Raw genomic sequence first — 17,403 nt, 5'->3', positions numbered from 1 at the left:
GCTCTGGGCTGTCGGCGCAGAGCCCGACGAGGGGCTCAATCCCGAGCTGAAATCAAGAGTCGGATGCTTAACCGAGTGAGCCACGCAGACGCCCCTCCCGCCACATTATTTTGAAGCAAAGCTCACATATCACATCGTTTTACTCGTAACTATCTCAAAATGCACCTCTAGAAGATGACTCTTAAAAAAAACACAAAATACATTCAGGCTTCCCTTACTCTTACAAACCTTTGAAGAAACAGTTTGTATGATGTCCTTTTTTTATTGTTATCCCCATTCTCCATGGAAACATAGAAACATGACGAGCAATTACTACTATTTACAGGAGTAGCTCTTGTGTGCCAGACAGTTTCCTGGGGGCTTTCCACATATTATCTAATATAATGTTTGCACCAATCACAAGGACTTAGCCATTATCACCCTCCATGCCCCGCTGCCCAGCTCAGGGAGGTTAGGGGACCTAGCCAAGGGTCAGACTGGCTGGCCCAACCTCTAGCTCCTACTCACGCGTCTCCCTTGCCTGCCTTTGTTTCAGGACTACGCCGACCAATTGTGTGGACACTAGCTGCGTGTGGCTATGGGGCTGAAAGGTAGCTAATGTGCCTCGTTCAATTTGAAATGTACCATAGGTCTAATTCCAAAGGATTCGTAGGCAAAAAAGAATGTAAATTATCTCAGTAATTTTTGTATTGAAATGTCATGGTTTGCACATATTATATGAAATGCAATGTTTTTTTAAAAATTTTTATTAAAAAATTTGTTTCATGTTTATTTTTGAGAGAGCGAGCGAGAGACAGAGACAGAGAGACAGAGAGCGAGCAGGGGAGGGGCAGAGAGAGAAGGAGACACAGGACCCTTAGCAGGCTCCGGGCTCCGATTTGTCAGCACAGAGCCCGACGCGGGGCTCGAACTCACGAAGTGTGAGATCATGACGTTGGACGTTCAACCGACTGAGCCACCCAGATGCCCCTATATTAAATAAAATGGGTTTTAAAAATTTTTTTTAATGTTTATTTATTATTGGGAGATGGAGAGAGACAGAGCATGAGCAGGGGAGGGGCAGAGAGAGAGGGAGACACAGAATCCGAAGCAGGTTCCAGGCTCTGAGCTGTCAGCACAGAGCCTGACGCAGGGCTTGAACTCAAAGAGTGTGAGATCGTGACCTGAGCCGAAGTCGGACACTCAACCGACTGAGCCACCCAGGTGCCCCTTAAATCAAATGTTTTTAAAATGAATTTTACCTGTTTCTCTTTACCATTTTCCCCCACTCATGGCAAAATATACATAACATAAAATTGACCATCCTGGTCAGCGGCGGGTTCACCCATGTTGTAGCCCGTGTCAAAAGGTCCTTTTACTGGAGCCTGAATAATGTTCTGTTGTATGGATAGACCACAGTTTGTTTAACCATCTACCCACTGATGGATATTTGGGTTGCTTCCACCACGTGACTACCGTGACTAACGCTGCTACGAACATGGGAGTGCGAATACCTTTTTGGGACCCTGTTTTCGATTCTTTGGAGTGTATACCCAGAGCGGAATTGCTAAATAATGTAGCAAGCAATTCTAGTTTTAATTTTCTGAGGAAACATCGTACCGTTTCCCATAGCGGCTGAGTCATTTTGTCTTCCCGCCATCAGTATACCAGGGCTCCGGTGCTCCATACCTTACCCACAAGTTCTTTGCCTTCTTTTTTTTAAATAGTAGCCATCCTAATAGTTGTGAGGCTCTTTGCCTTTTTAAATATAACTATTAGAAACTGTGTGGCTCAGGGGCACCTGGGTGGCTCAGTCAGTCAAGTGGCTGACGTTGGCTCAGGTCGTGATCTTGCGGTTCGTGAGTTCGAGCCCCGCGTCGGGCTCCGTGCTGACAGCTCAGAGTCTGGAGCCTGCTTCCGATTCTGCGTCTCCCTTTCTCTCTGCCCCTCCCCTGCTCGTGCTCTGTCTCTCTCTGTGTCCCAAAAAATGATTAAATGTTAAAAAATTTTTTACAAAAGACAACATATGGCTCACATTGTATTGCTATTGGACAGCCAGGCTGACAGACAGGCTGGGAAAGAAAGGTGGAACTCAGTTTCCCAGCCTCCTTCGCAAGTAGGGGTGGCCACGTGACATTGTTGTGGCCAATGAGGTGTGAGCAGAAGCCCAAGGATGCCACCTCTGCCCCTTCCTCCTTCTTCCTGCCTGTAATACAGAGCTGGGACCCAGCCATCTTGCAACCATGAAGTGACAGAAATGAGTCTAGACCTAAGGGCACTTGGGCAGACTGGTGAAAGGCGTGGGCCCCTGAGGAGCCACCGCACCAGCCCCCGGACCACTTCTCAGGTGAGACCAGTCAGCCCTGTCTCTTTAAACTACCTTTAGTGTTGTATGTGATTGTTAGTTTCAGCCAAACACTTTCTCTGATGGCATCCTTCGGAAGCGGGACAGCTGGGATTCGAGCACCTGTCTGTCTGCTGTCTGTCCTGTCAACCCTGTGCTCTTTCCACCTCTACCCCCCACTGCCTTCCAAGAATGGGCTGGTTTTAGGAGTGAGGCGGAATCTAGTGAGGCTGTCCTCCACACCTATTATCCCCACGCAGGCAAAGTGACTTAAACCAAATGGCGGGAAGACACAAGTTGCAGGGAACACGTTCCCTTCATGCACCAAGGTTTGGTGTTGGAGGGTCGACAGCTGCATAGTTCAAGGTGGAAAACCCCGGGCCGGGTCAACAACACGGAACTGAAGAAATTATGTAAAGCCATCGAATGGAATCTTCGGCGGTCATTAAAATGTTTTAGAAGACCTAGTTTGCGGTAGGAAAAGGCATTTAGGCTAATTATGAATCATAGAGGTCACGAGATAGTATGATTCCAATTTTGTAAATTAATGTGTATGTGTGAACAGCCAAAGCATCGAGTGGTGGAGTTATGCATAAACTTCTCTTCTCGTAGAGGTTTTTTTTTTTTTTTTTTTTTTTTTTTTTTTTTTTTCCCAACAGTTTCCCACATTTCAAAGTGTGTATTTGAGATTAGGAAAAGTAAAGTGACACATTGTAAAGAATAAGACTGCAGCGCAAGGGGAACGGATCCTCTCTTTGTCAGGAAACTGACGTGCCTTCTTTTGCCGTCTTACCTGAGGCTTGGAGGAGGGGGTGCGGAGCTGGAGGGGAGTGCTGGGAGGAGTAGGGGGGTGCTCATGAGAGCTCCGAGACAGGGATCCCTTGTGTTGCTGTGGCTGTCCATCTGCCTTGGCTTCCCCTGGGAACCTGTAAGCCTGACACCTGCCCTCTGTGCCCACGTTCTGTGTGAGGGTTACGCACTTAGTAGCTTCTGATGCTTGTGGTTCATCGTCGGTCTTGATTAAAACACAGCGTCCGTGGGGCGCCTGGGTGGCTCAGTCGGTTAAGCATCCGACCTCGGCTCGGGTCATGATCTCACGGTTCGTGAGTTCAAGCCCCGCATCGGGCTCTGTGCTGACAGCTCAGAGCCCGGAGCCTGCTTCGGATTCTGTGTCTCCCTCTCGCTCTGCCCCTGCCCCACTCACACTCTGTCTCTGTCTCTCAAAAAGTGAATAAACGTTAAAAAAAAAATTAAAAAAACCCAAAACCACAGCGTCCACATAACATAGTAATAGGATTAGAAGGCGATCCCTCCCGCAAATGGGCTGTGGCTGAGCCTGCACAAACAGCTTGCGTTTTGCCCCACTTTGATTTAGCCTAATGTGTTGGTAAAAGGGTCCATCCCTGAGACGTTTTGTACTTAATTACGTCTGAACACAGGCGAAAGCGGAGGTCTCTAACAACAGGCTTGGTGGTTGATTAAGTGAGCATCCAAACGGGCAATCAATAATTTACTGAAATATTTAAACTACCTCCTGGCTTCCTGTGATGGGAAGAATATGGCTCCCGTGTGGTCCATTGTTGCCGTCCTGCAGGTGGAGGTAGCCCTGCCTTTCTGGTGTCTCCGCCTTGAAGCTCAGACACTTCTGTTCACCTTCTCCATAGCGAGAGAGCCGATTTTTACAAACACAGATCAATCCCAGCACGACCTCACCTCAAACTGTACTCCCCTACCTCTGTCCCCCGCCGCACCTGGTTAGCCCCAATTCTCCTCGGAGGGCTTGGCCCAGGCCTCCCCTGTGCAGAAAGATGCTGTGACTGCCGTCTCTAAGAACCTCAAAATGCTCCGTGCAGGTCTCTTATCCTGCAGTTGAACCTCACCGTGTCTCATGTTCCATTTGTGTCTGACTCCCTTGCGAGGCTGTGAGCGAGCGCCATGAGAGCAGAACCAGGTTCCATTTGGATCCTTATTCAATCCTTCTGTTCGGTGAGTGTCGCTGGGCAAGAGAATGAATCAGAGTGCAGGAATCCAGGTACGGTGGTTGTGACCGGCATTAACGAGGAGCGGTCCTCTCCTTTTCCTCCTTCCTGAACTCCTGACATGTTCCTCCTAATCTTATGCTCCCGGGTTGTCAGTTCTGGAGGCGATGCCCCTTCCTTATCCTCTAGACGCAAGGTCTGAGGTTCAGAAGGGTTAACTCATTTGCCTGAGAGACACAAGTCCAGGCTGATTTCCTCCTCTCCGGGATCCTCTTTGTCCTTGCAGGACCATTTGCTCGTCATCATCATGTCAGAATCACAGCAGGCAACGTAAGAGGAAAACAGGAGTGCGGCTGGGTTCAGAAGAGACCGCGAGAAGATTCTTGACCGTACTTGTTTTAGATTAATTTTAATAAACCTGATGCTAAGCACTCTACAGATAACTGATGCACTGAGCCTTAAACAGGTAAATGTGGAGAAACACACAACCCACTTCAGATATTTTCAGGGACATTTACTAGACCAGACGGGGCCTGGTTTTACCACTGGCTCCCCAGCTGTTTAACAAAATGTCGAGACATCAGATATCTATAGTTGTTGAATGACCGACTTGAATGCCTACCATGTTCCCAGAACTGTGCGCTGCCTCAATTTAATCCTCGGATCAACCCCCAAGGTCTTAAGCATTATGCCACACTGATTACGGCAGGTGGCTTAGTTACGTTGCGGCTTATCCAAGGCAGATTTGGGTTTAAATCTATCTGGTGACATTCTGCCCAACCGTCCAATGCAGTGTTCTGCATCTAGCAAATCCTTAATAATTATTAATTGATGAGGGTGCTTTCTCAGTCTGAATGCTTAAACCACATGCTCTCTGAATATGATGGGAGTTGCAGCATATTTTAATTAAATACTGACAACTTTAATTCTGATAGCTCATTCTAATACTCTTGAGCTGATAGCACCAAGCTAATGGCTTGTTCATTTTGGAAGATATTAGCAGCAGGGTGCTGCCTTTTACCCAAACATAAAATCACAATAATTAAAATCTGATATTGCTCAAGATGAACTCCTTTTAAACTAATTTATATCCCACAAACACACACAGATGCAAGCCTATATGTGTCACCATTCTCAAGAATTTATGGCACCTTAGAGAAACTCTGTCCATTCCCTTCCAAAATGAAAAGTTTTCTGTTGCCGTGATGAAAGTCTCCTTACTAGGTTCAGGGGAAATGTGTATTTCCACTGATCAATTTCTGAGTTTCCCAGAAGAGAGGAGCCAGAGAGAAATCTTGAAAACGAATGACTGTGGGAGCGGAGCATATTTGTACTTTATTGTTCCAATCAGTATCTTAACCACTGAATCAGAGAAGAAGACAGAGGAAAATCTTATCGTGTGGGGAGTGGGGAGGGAGAGGGTGGGCGGGGGAGGTGGGCTGAGAAGGAGGGAGAAATGATATCTGAGTATACAAAGAAATGAAGTAATTTGGAGGGAGGCTCCAAGAAGGCAAACATAATATATTGTGTTAACTCATTGCTTCCACATACATTGAGTCTTTTATGTTCCAGGCACTGGAGATCTGGTGGTTTCAGGATAGCCCTGGGCCATACCTCCATAGTGCTTGCTTTAGAGCATGATTCTACCCAGAGGTCCATCTTTGGGCTTTAGGGAGGCTATGAACCCCCTAAAATTGTATGCAAAAATCTCCAGTTTGTGGGTACATAGAGCATGGGCACAACTAGACTGGTACAGGGGCATCTGGGTGGCTCAGTCAGTTAGCGTCTGACTTCAACTCAGGTCATGGTGTGTGGGTTTGAACCCTGAGTCAGGCTCAGAGCCTGGAGCCTACTTTGGATTCTGTGGCTCCCTCTCTCTCTGCCCCTCCCCCGCTCATGTTCTGTCTCCCTCCCCTCTCAAAAATAAACATTTAAAAAATTAAAAAAAAAAGAAAAAAAGAAATAGACTAGTACATTTTTTCCCTTGGGAACAGAGTATACAGCCAGGGTCCCTTCAGGGGACCCAATAAGGTGAGTAACCATGATACTGGAGTTTGACTTCTCTAATCTTTCCCCAGAAGGGGTCAACACCAAAAGAGGCCCACAAACACAGATGTTTTCTTTCGTTTTTATGAAGTTAAAAAGTATTTGCTACGAAAATCTTAAAAAAAAAAAAACAAACCCACAAAAATCCAAACCCTATAGGCCCAAGGAGATAAAAAGGCCACAGAGAAATAATGGATTATAGGACACAGTTAATTGACAAGCTGTTAGCAACAGGGGAATGTCACTGGAGATCATTGGACCCAATAGATCCATTGTTCTTGCTTTTGATTCTGTACTAAGTCCTCAAGTGGGGATAGTAGCACAGGTCACAGACCCACGGGAAACTTTCCCAGCATTCCCCTGGCAGCTACACTCTTCTGAGTGTTTATTACTTGCCAAGCATTATTTCAAAAGCTTTGCCTTCAAGGTGTTATTAAACCTCACAGCTATTTTCTAAACTTAGGTGTTATTAGTAGTTCTATTTTACAGATGAGAAAACTGAGGATCCGGGAGTTTTGAATTGAGGTGGTGTTGGGGGGACAGGGGGTGGGGGAGCGAGCTTAGAGAAGGAAGAGTGGGGGAACTACTCAGGAAGTGGGTTTGAGGTGAACTCCACAATCTCACAATGATTTTGTCAAATGTCCTTGAGTGTGTCTAATGTCCTGATCAGATTCTGGTGTTGCATTTTTGGCAGGAATATCCCAGAATTCGTGTTGCACTTTTCTCTGGGCATTGTATCAGGAGATGGTTTGGGGATGTAGTGTTCGTCTCTTGTTAGGGTAGTACCTGCCAGGCTGCTCCACTGTGAAGTCAGTATTACCCTTCTCTTTTGCATTACAGAATTAAAAAATAAGAATGAGGGGGGCCTGGGAGGCTCATCTGTTGAGAGCCCACTTCGGCTCAGGTCATGACCTCACAGTCTGTGAGTTCAAGTCCTGCGTCGGGCTCTGTGCTGACAACTCATAGCCTGGAGTCTGCTTCGGATCCTGTCTCTCTCTCTCTTTCTCTCTCTCTCTCTCCCTCTCCCTCCTCCACTCGTGATCTGTTTCTCTCTCTCTCAAAAATAAAATAAACATAAAAAATTAAAAAAAAATAAAAAACAAGAATTATGGTAAAATATGCATAACATAAAATTTATATTTAACCATTTGAAGTGTCCAGTTCTGCAGCATTAAGCGCATTCACGCTGTTGAGAAACCATCACCACTCTCCACGGAGCTTTTTTCATCTTCCGGAACTGAAACTCTCTGTTGATTGAACACTAACTCTTCATTCTCCCCTTCCTCCAGGCCCTGGCACCCACTATTCTACTCCCTGTCTATGAATTTGCCTGTTCTAGATATCTCATCAGTGGAATCATACAATACCTATCTTTTTCTGACTGCTTATTTCACTTATCATAATGTCTTCAAGGTTCACCAGGTTGTCAGAATATCCTTTAAGGCTGAATAAATATTCCCTTGTACGTATATATCACATGTTGTTCATGAACTTATCCCACGATGTTTCCTTGGGTTGCTTCAGCCTTTCGGGGATTGTGAATAATGCTGCTATGAACTTGAGGGCACAAACATCTGTTCCAGTCCCCACTTTGCCTTCTCTTGAGTATATAACCAGAAATTTGAGTATATACCCAGTGAAATTGCTGGATCATTATTTTACCCTTAATTAATAGGTGTCTGGTGGGATGATACTTGGAGGCTGTGCAAATATCCAGGTTTAGCATTCCTTGATTCCTACCTGAATCAATTATTATTCTAATGGTTGCTAAATGGTACTTTCCCCCTATCCTTTCTTCTACTTCTATCAGTTGGCATTGTATTGTAGACAAGAAATTTCCGTTCCCCCTCATTTATTTAAGGATATGGACTCATTTTACCCAGTGGGTCATAATCCTTCACTCCGTGCACACTATTGCTCTGAGCAATTCTTTTCCCTGTGATTCCCACGGGCTCAAGATTGGGTGAACGCGGGAACCTTCTGTATTTCCTTGTCGCCATTAAGAAAGCCGAGGGTGCAGCCTGACTTCCACACATCCAGGCGATCACTTTCCGGCCCACTCATTCGTTCGCTTGAACGGAAACCCTCTTTCCGACAACGTAAGCCTGCACTGACCACCTGGGCAGCCTCGCCCCGCGAGAACTACATTTCCCAGAGGCCTTCGAGGGCGGGCGTCATCAGCGAGCGCGGCCTTTCGCTCACGAAGCCGGCTTTGGAGAGCCCGCTGCGGCGGCGGCAACATGGCGGACGTGCTAAGTGTCGGAGTGAACCTGGAGGCCTTTGCTCAGGCCATCAGTGCCATCCAGGCGTTGCGTTCCAGCGTGAGCAGGGTGTTCGACTGCCTGAAGGATGGCATGCGGAACAAGGAGACGCTGGAGGGCCGGGAGAAGGCCTTCATTGCGCACTTCCAGGACAACTTGCATTCGGTCAACCGGGACCTCAAGTAGGTACCGGCTGAAGGGGCCAGCGTCGGGGACCCCGCCCGGTGTCCACCCTGTCCCGACCCCGCGCGAGTCTTTCTAACCTGGGGCTGCTCTCAGTTTCTTGCTCCCTTGCTGTCTTTCCCTCCCCTCCAAGCCCATGCCCGTTCCTCAGGGACACCTCGTCCCCCACCCCCGCTTTCTCGTCTCCCTTCTCTTGGCCTCCTATTCCTGGCTGCCTCCCGCCGCCCTGGACCTCCCGTGTGGTCGTTCGGTTCCTGACGAGGAGACGTGCTCTTCCCACGAACTTCCACTTCTCACCTCCGCTTCGCAGGTTTCTCACCTGTAGGCCCTCTGTGCCCCACCGTGTCTGATCAAGCACTGCCGAACGGGACCAGCTCAGCGCTGCCCCAAACCCAAGTGCGCTCGGTCTGATTAGCACCGGTGCCTCGCCCCTGAACCTGGAAGCCATCAGGTCCACTCTAGTCCACCTCCAAACACGATAAAACAGGCCTCGATCTGTACCTTTCCCGCGCCCCCGCCCCCTCCCCAACCACCTGATCAGGACTTCCTTCCCACTCTGCTCCTGGTCAGTTTCTTCCTCTGGAGAGACCTGATCTCAGCCTACACCAGCTCAGTCGCCTATGTTTAACTCCCCTCCCCCCCGTGTTAATTCGTGGCCCTGTAGGGTTAAGGATTGTATGTTTCTTTCTCTTTCTTACAAGTCACTTTCTTCTATTTTCTAAGTGTTGTGGAAGAATTGAGTGAAAGGGTGATTGTGAAAAGCCCAGCACACAGTAGGAACCCTTTAATTGGTTAGGTCCTGAACTTCTCCTCCCTTCCTTAAGAGAGTGACCCTTCTCAGAGACTTACAGGACTTTTGCTTCTCAGAACTGACCTTAGCAGGGAAAGGCATTTGGTAAGATAGTCATCCTACAATTTCTGGAATGGCTGGATTTCCCCCCCCCCCCCCAACTTGGTTTCCTTAGTAACCAGCTGGAAGGAGGAGGTAGAATGGAGGAGGAGGTGGTGACCAAATGATGGGTGCCTCTTTTGATTTTTTTTTTTTCCCCTTAAGTAGTTGCCATTCTTTGTTGGCGGGAAGCCAGGAAATCACACACCCCTCCTCAACTCCCACGTCCACTTGCTGTCTCTGGCGCAGTGCCAGTTAATACTTCCCCTGCTTGAGGGGTTGCACTGGCTGTTCTTCTTCTTTTTTTTTTTTTGAAGGAGAGAGAGACAGAGTGTGAGCGGGGGAGGGGCAGAGAGAGAGGGAGACACGGAATCGGAAGCCGGCTCCAGGCTCTGAGCCATCAGCACAGAGCCCGATGCGGGGCTCGAACTGACAAACTGTGAGATCATGACCTGAGCTGAGGTCGGATGCTGAACCGACTGAGCCACCCAGGTGCCCCCTGGCTGTTCTGATTTCTCTTGCGTTTCCTCTCTGATCTGCTTCCTTTGGTAATGTTTGGCATCTTCTAACCCTTCACCATTCTAGAAAGTTCAAGAACATTTGCGTTCTGTCACCTTTTGAAATCTTTACACGGTGGTGCCAAGAAGGTGGCTGAACATTCCAAAATGAGTGTGGCATGAGAAGCTGTTCCTAGAGAGTCTTTTGTTGAACAGTTTGAGACTGGCCTCACAGAATGTGCTCCTGGAATGTGCTTTCGCTGTTGGCTCACTTTCCCAGGCTTCTCTCGAGTTTTCCTGCTAGACCGAAGTGTTTGACACAGCCCCCTCGGTGGTGTCTTCCCGTTCCATTTGTTTATTTTATCTCTTCTTTGTTTTGTTAAGTTTCACCATCTGTGAAGTACCACGTACTAGTCTCTTCCTACGTGAATGATAAATAATTACCATTTATTCAGGTACTCGAATGATCTGTAGCTCGGTTTTAATATAAGACAAGCTCCCAGTTAGGAGTTTTCTTAATTGTCCCTGATGTTAACCTTTCACAGTATTTCCTCTTAAGAGACTTCTTAAATTTTTTTTTTTTTTTTTTTTTTTTTAACCAATGTGGTTGGCTAAGAACTGGGGTTTCAGTGGACTCAGGTTTATTTGCTTTATCTCTTTCTTTTCCAGTGAGCTGGAGCGTCTGAGCAATTTGGTAGGCAAGCCATCTGAGAACCATCCTCTCCATAACAGTGGGCTGTTAAGCCTGGATCCTGTGCAGGACAAAACTCCTCTCTATAGCCAACTCCTTCAAGCGTATAAATGGTCAAACAAGGTAAGGGAGACATGTCAGAAAGGGAGCTAATAGAGAGAAAGCTGAGTTTTCTTACATTTCAGAAATGCAGAAGGTGAAGGTAAGTTTTTCTTTCTTTTTTCTTTTTTTTTTGGGGGGGGGTTGTTTGTTCTTGATTCAGCCTGGGGTTACAGATTTGGAATTTCTCTATGAGCTATTTCATTGTCCTCTGAATCTTTGAGGATTCATCATGGTGCTTAGGTAATTACTTTTTTAAGAAGGTTTAAGTCAGGTACATTTAACCTGGAGACCAGGTGTGGGGAGCAGCTTTTGTGAACTCCTTGAAATCATATGCAAGATGTTGTGTTGTGTGTATGTTTGTTTTTTTTTCCCCCCTCTGGGGAAGACTTCCTAGCTTGCATCAGATTTGGAAGCATCCATGACCCCTAGAAGGTTAAGGAGTGGTGGTCTGAATGTCAGCCACTGACGCTGTTTATGTTGCTTGTACTGTCTTCCCCTGTGGTCACTGGAAGAACATCACGAGAGTAGTGTTTGTCAGACTATTCTCTACTCTTTAATTACTGTAGACTGCTCTCGAGGGAGCTTGTTCTTTTTTTTTATTAAAAATTTTTTTTAATGTGTATTTGTTTTTGAGAGAGAGAGAGAGAGAGACAGAGCACGAGTGGGGGAGGCATAGAGAGAGAAGGAGACACAGAATCCAAAGCAGGCTCTGAGCTGTCAGCACAGAGCCTGACACGGGGCTCAAACTCACAAACTGCGAGATCATGACCTGAGCTGAAGTCGGATGCTCAACGACTGAGCCACCCAGGCGCCCCTGAGGGAGATTGTTCTGAACACGCTCCATGGAACTTGCTCCTCAAGGCCTCCGTCAGCAGGCGGGTCTGTGGCCTAGACCCTGGGACAGCTGTGAAGGGAAGACTAAACTGTAGTCTAAAAATAACGACAACAATTAGGCTCGTAAGCCTGGCAACAGTCTGTTTACTGACAAGTTCCTTTTGTTTGGGTGCTTCGGGTTGTTGTGTATTTTTTTCCCTTGCTGATAAAGAATTAGAATATGTGTTTGGAATCAGCTTTCTTCATTACACTGTGCAACTGCTCTGGAAACGGTGGTTCTCACAGTTGTTGACAGGGAGCTGCTCTCGCCCCCTCCAGTTACCCATCATCTTTTCCCTCTTTTCTGTGGTCCTTTCCCCACTCTGTCTTGCATGCAGATGAAGCAAAATTTTTTCTTTGAGTTTCTCAACAGTATTTAATATACTTCGGTGTGAGGTAGAACTCTAGCAGCTAAGTCTGAGATTCAGGGAGAAGTGATTTGTGCTGGGGGGCATTAAAGAGAACTTGAACCTCTGTCACGAACCCTTAGCCCGCAGGGGTTGTCCCCCAAACTCTGGGCTGCCGTGGATAGAAACCCAGTTAGGTCTTGAGGATCCGGGCGCCCAGTTGGTATGGGGACTGTCCCTCTCCTGTTGTCTCTAGGCCTGCTTTCCTGTGTTGGCCTGACGCCTGTGAGGGTGGACAAGACGGCCTGGCAGTTGTAGATTTGCCTGGTTCTCGTAGCAGGTGATCTCCTGCTGTCACACCAGACCCCGAAAAGGGATTTGAGCCCTGCTTGGTAGGTGGCTCCTATCTAAACAGGCCGTGAGTTCAGGAGCGAGATTCTCTGATTGGCTGTTACAGATCACCTGAAGCACAGGAAGTGGGGCTCCTTGGAGTTGGAGAGGCAGTTCCCAAAAGGAGGGGGTGCAGGGCAAATAAAAATTATTTCATTGCTGTAGCCAGGCGCGAGCCCGTTCCAGCCCCATGCAGACAACACTGCCCTATCTGGCTGTCCTGTTTGAGGCTCTTTGTTTTCCCAGGGGCACTGTAGGTCACCCTTCCATGAGTTTACCCCGGGATTGGGTGGGGTCTGATCAGTAGGTGTATGTGTGACTTATTTCCGGTTGGTCTCCTGGTAGAAAGTCTTGCTTTTTGGTGTTTGGACACGGAAGCTGTGTTGGTGTATCACGTGGGTAATGTTTTTGGAATAGGCTAGAGCTATGGAGACTTTTCGGTGGCAGGAAAACAGGCTGCTCACAAAACCACGAGTGACCGGGACTCCAGGGGAAGTGACTGGTTTCTAATCGAGGCGATGGCACTTAACTTTTGAATGAGGGCAGTGTGCTTGTTCGCCGAATTTAATAGTGTATTGAAATAAACGTCCCTGCTCCTGACCCTTCCCCTTGCTCCAAGCTGGAGAAGAGGTTGTATTAAGGACAATAACTATGAGGTGTATGGAACTTCTTGCCCTGGAGATGCTACAGATGAAGATAGATGGTAAATCCCACACGAGCCGTGTGAGAGACGGAGAGGTTTTTAGTTCTGTTCTGGGCCTGGTGAGCCTTCGTAGCAGAGTTCTTTCATCAGCTCCCTAGTGCCCCAGCAGAGGGGCGGTTTGGGGCTGCTCGTACCATTGATCAGTCGAAACAGAGTATGAGTGAGAGATGTGTAGTTTAACCCTTATTTTAAAGCTGAGCGCCTTGAGGCCCACTGAACTGACCTGCTCATGGCCTCACAGCTAGACGAGAATTTGCGTTTCCTGACCGAGGTCAGCGTTCTTTTCCTCCAGACCTGATGCCTTAATCCATTTTGGCATAAGGTTTCCGACTACAGAAAACATTTTTCCCCTTCAGCGTTCGCCCTAGGAGCAGTTCATACGTTATCTTTCATTCGTGAGTCTGTACGCGTTTTGCTAATTTATAATGGTTTGTTGAGAGATGGAGTTGACAGACGCATGGTCTGCGGGGGGCCCCCAAACTGTTGCTCTCGTCCCGGGCAGACATCACTAATCACCCTCTGCATTCCTTCCTGCTGAGGTCATGCAGGGGCTCACAGCTCTGTTCTGGGACTCAGGGGCCCCTGCCAATTATTCCAAGGTGGGCTGCAGGGAAAACAGGTTTCTTACTTCCATCGTGATAGATAATGTCCCATTTGACTATGACTTATCTATACCTTACCTTACTCTAGAAAGGATTTAAGGTAGATTGCAAGAATACACGAAGCCTTGAAAGAGAGAAACAACGGTAAGGATGCCTTGTGTACATTTCTTTAATAAACTCAGGAAGCAGCCCCAAGAAATAAGCCAGTATTCTAATTTCCAGCTGGGGATATGGAGGCAGCAAGCAATCACGTGTGTTTATTTTGCCCCTCCTACAAACGAAAAGAGCCTTTTCGTTGCTGAAGCCTTCCTCATTCATCATTTTACCCTCAAAGAGTTTCAACCAGGAAGCGCATTAATATGTTAAGTGAAGTTCGGGGTGACTTGCCAATGTCAGCTTTGCGCGCTGTCGCGCTGTCGGCTGAGAATTGAAGGAAGTGTGGGAAGGGCTTTCATACCACCCGTTATGTGACGAACTTTCTGTCGTATGTGCTGTTGGCCATAGAAAAGTCGCGTTCATGCTTAATGACTAATGATTTTCTTTAGGGGATTTTGTAATTTTCGTAAAGTCAGTTGGAATATTAATTACATGGTAGTTGGCATAATTGTTAGGATAACACATTTAAAAATTAATCTAATCTAATGAAATGATGGCAAATTGCTGTGAGCAGCACTTTCTCCGTGCTGAACTGGGGACAGACTTCAGCTTTTAACTCTCATGCACCTATAGATGATTGTTCTGTGGAGGGATGACAGGCTCTCTTGAGGAGGGCACGAAATAATTGGCCTCCACGCTGTCCTTGCCGTAAGGTGGTCCACGTGGACGTTCTGTGGCCGATTGTGCTCAGATATGCTGTGGGTTACACCACGCTTCTTCCGGAGACCCCTCCCCGAAGGTTTCCAGCCTCCTGTCACCAGGCTGTTCTTTCTGACTCTGACTTTTTTCGTTTGTTTGTGGCAGAGGCTGCTTGTGCATTTGCCTGAAAAGCTGGCTAAGGTCGCAGCCTTTCCCAGGTGACAGCAGAAGCAGAGAAGACCCTGAAGGGTCACTTTTGGTGTGTGTGTGTGGGGGGGGGGGGCGGGGTTGGGAAATGGGCGCCAAGGAAGGTGCTGCTGCTGCCTTCGAGGTTTCCACCTGCTTCATTTTTCATTTTTATTAGAGCAAGAGCTGCTTTCTATTCCGAGAACATTCCGCTGGCAAGTCTGAAGGCTCTTCCTCCATCCTGCCTCCCTGACCATTCCTACCAGCATTTAGTAAAATTAAATGGCTTGAAGCTGCTGTTACGTCTGCCTCGCTCAGATCCATCCTTGAAGGTGTTCCTCATGTGTCCTCATCTTGGAGCTAACGGGGGTGGGGTTGTTTTAGATTGAGCCTCTTCCACGTCCCTGAGGAGGCGCCGCGTCTGTCCTGTTCTCTGCTGGGCGTCCCCAGCACCTAGCAAGGCGCCTGGCACACGGCAAGCATTCCGTTAAAATTCACTGAATGAATGAAAGAAAAAATAAAAGCCTCTTCTCTTGAATTTTTAATTTACAACCCCTTTTGCGGTTTGCTTGCTCGTGTTTTTTGATGAAGTACGATAAGGACACTGCCATTTTTGGCCATTACTGAGCAATCCAGATGCGCTACGTGGAGATGAGAGGCATTTCTGAGATCCTGTGATGGAGGCCAGGGCTGGCTTCCAGAAGGGTAATTTGGAAGGACAGCCTGAGGTCAGTCGGGGAACTGATGGTAAGCTCCTTGAGGGCTGAGGTTAGCAGTTTTATCCACGACGCTTGTCGCCCATGTGTCCTTTCTGAGAGGCCGGGTCGACAGCAGGTGCTTCGGAGGGGATGGGGCTTGATAGCAGTCTTCTGGAGTCGACCGAGTCAGGCTAATTTGAGCTACAGCGCCTATGTCAGGTGCTGTGTGGCAGCTGTCATTTTGGCAGTGGTGTGAAAACTGGGAAAAGAGTTCCATCAGTCTCTTGGGGGTTATCTGGCTCTGCGTATAATCAGTACCCGATTTCTGTTCCTAGCATTTGCCTTAGCACCAGGCCCGCCCCTGAGAGAGGAATTAGTTCTTCTCTCTGATACGTGCTTGGGGACCACAGACTCATTAAGCACACAGTGCCCCCCAAACCTCGATTCATCATCATGACTTCGGACCAGGCGCGGTTGGGGATCGGCCGTGTCGTGAGCACAGGTGCCATTCTTCGGGGCGTCCTCTCACCAGCATGTGGCCTGCACAGCCCCTGCTCACTCAGAACGGGCTTGCTGCCACAGCGGGGGTGGCTCCTGGAGCGGCTGCCCTGGTGAGCCTCGAACCCTACACCCTTCTCCTCCCTCCCCAGACCTTGATGCCGTGGAAGCCATTCTGAAAAGAACAGAGAGTAACGTAAGCAGAAAAAGACAACAAAACAAAACTGGTCCCCTGGGATTTTTAGATAGCGTTGGCGTCGGAAGCAGGGGAGAAGATAGCCAGAAATGTCAGGCCTTCCCTGTAAGTTCTGGAGTTAGGTTGCCTGTGTTCTGATCCGGTTCTGCGCCTTGGACAAGTGAGGAAGAAACTCTTGTAAAGCATCAGTGTCCTCCTCTGTCAAATGGGGATAATGCTAGTGTTTGTATCACGGTGTTGTAGCAAAGATTAAGTGAAGTCATGCACGTAGAGTGCCTTAGGAGACTCACATTCGGTCGGTGTTCTAGAAGTGGTAGTTATGTGTGTAGTTAGTTATGGAGTGACAGTATCGCTCAGCAGTTCAGAGCATGGGCTCCAGAGCTGGGCTGCCGTGGTTCACCTCCTAGTCCTGCTGTCTGACAGCTGCGAGGCCCACCTCGCTGGGCCTCAGTTTTCTATTCGGTAAAATGGGGATGATAATTGCACCTACCTCAGAAAGGTATTCTGAGGCTGAACGGGGTCATACAGGTGAAGCATTGAGCTCGCACAGAGTTGCTACTCTCTGGGGGCTGGGCTGCTGTTCTCTTCACAAACAACGATGAGGGACAGACTCCTGGGCCGCACGGGGCTCTCCTCCAGTGATTTCTGCTCTATCGCACAGCTCCCCAAACTTGATTTTGGTGTGTTCTTCTGGAATTCTACCCATCAGAGAGTGTTTTAGGTAGTCAGCACCTTTTTGCTCTGGGGAAGCCTGAGCGTAGATATTAGTAGTTCACACGTTAACGTGAACTAGTGGGAGGGAGATCTTTCCTCCTAAGACCTGGAGGTTGGACGGGGGGATTGAGAGTTTGGTGAGAAGGGTTGCTAATCTCTTGGTGTGGAGCCCTGGGTTTTGGACAGGGCAGGATGGCATGTGGGAGTTGAGGGGCAGTAAGGGCAGGGTGAGGGTCCCGGGAAGAGACCTCAAGGGGGGAGGAGGGACTGCAGAGAAGGGGTTGGGAAGGGCTGTGTCTTGCTCAGGGCAGCCCATTCGTCCAAAGTGGGGAGGAACCTGCTCGCTGGGCGCTCGGGAAGGCCTCTCTCCCAGAGCTCGGCATTCAGATTGGTCTACAGTGCTCTTACCTGGTGGGAACACTGCTGTGGC

At 48.1% G+C, this 17,403-nt stretch overlaps 1 protein-coding gene across 7 annotated transcripts in view; it reads left to right on the top strand.

Annotated features, from left to right (window-relative positions):
* The first annotated feature begins 8,550 nt into the window (after window positions 1–8,550).
* Window positions 8,551–17,403, top strand: part of MED27 (mediator complex subunit 27) — a 240,810-nt gene continuing 231,957 nt past the window's right edge. For 3 of the 7 annotated variants that reach the window (XM_019420766.2, XM_019420762.2, XM_019420763.2), the window contains exons 1-2: window positions 8,552–8,791; window positions 10,848–10,992. In XM_019420766.2, coding sequence (XP_019276311.1) covers window positions 8,589–8,791; window positions 10,848–10,992 — 348 coding nt within the window. In that variant the 5' untranslated portion in view covers window positions 8,552–8,588. Of the gene's footprint in view, window positions 8,792–10,847; window positions 10,993–17,403 lie in introns of all 7 variants that reach the window. The other 4 variants (XM_019420769.2, XM_019420767.2, XM_019420768.2 and 1 more) reach the window with 2 other exon arrangements.

This window comes from Panthera pardus, unplaced genomic scaffold (genome assembly GCF_024362965.1).
Source record: "Panthera pardus isolate Hobbes unplaced genomic scaffold, ASM2436296v1 HiC_scaffold_20, whole genome shotgun sequence".
Classification (NCBI taxonomy): Eukaryota; Metazoa; Chordata; class Mammalia; order Carnivora; family Felidae; genus Panthera; species Panthera pardus.
The sequence above is the reverse complement of the archived record's forward strand: the minus strand, read 5'-3'. Positions and strand labels throughout refer to the sequence as shown.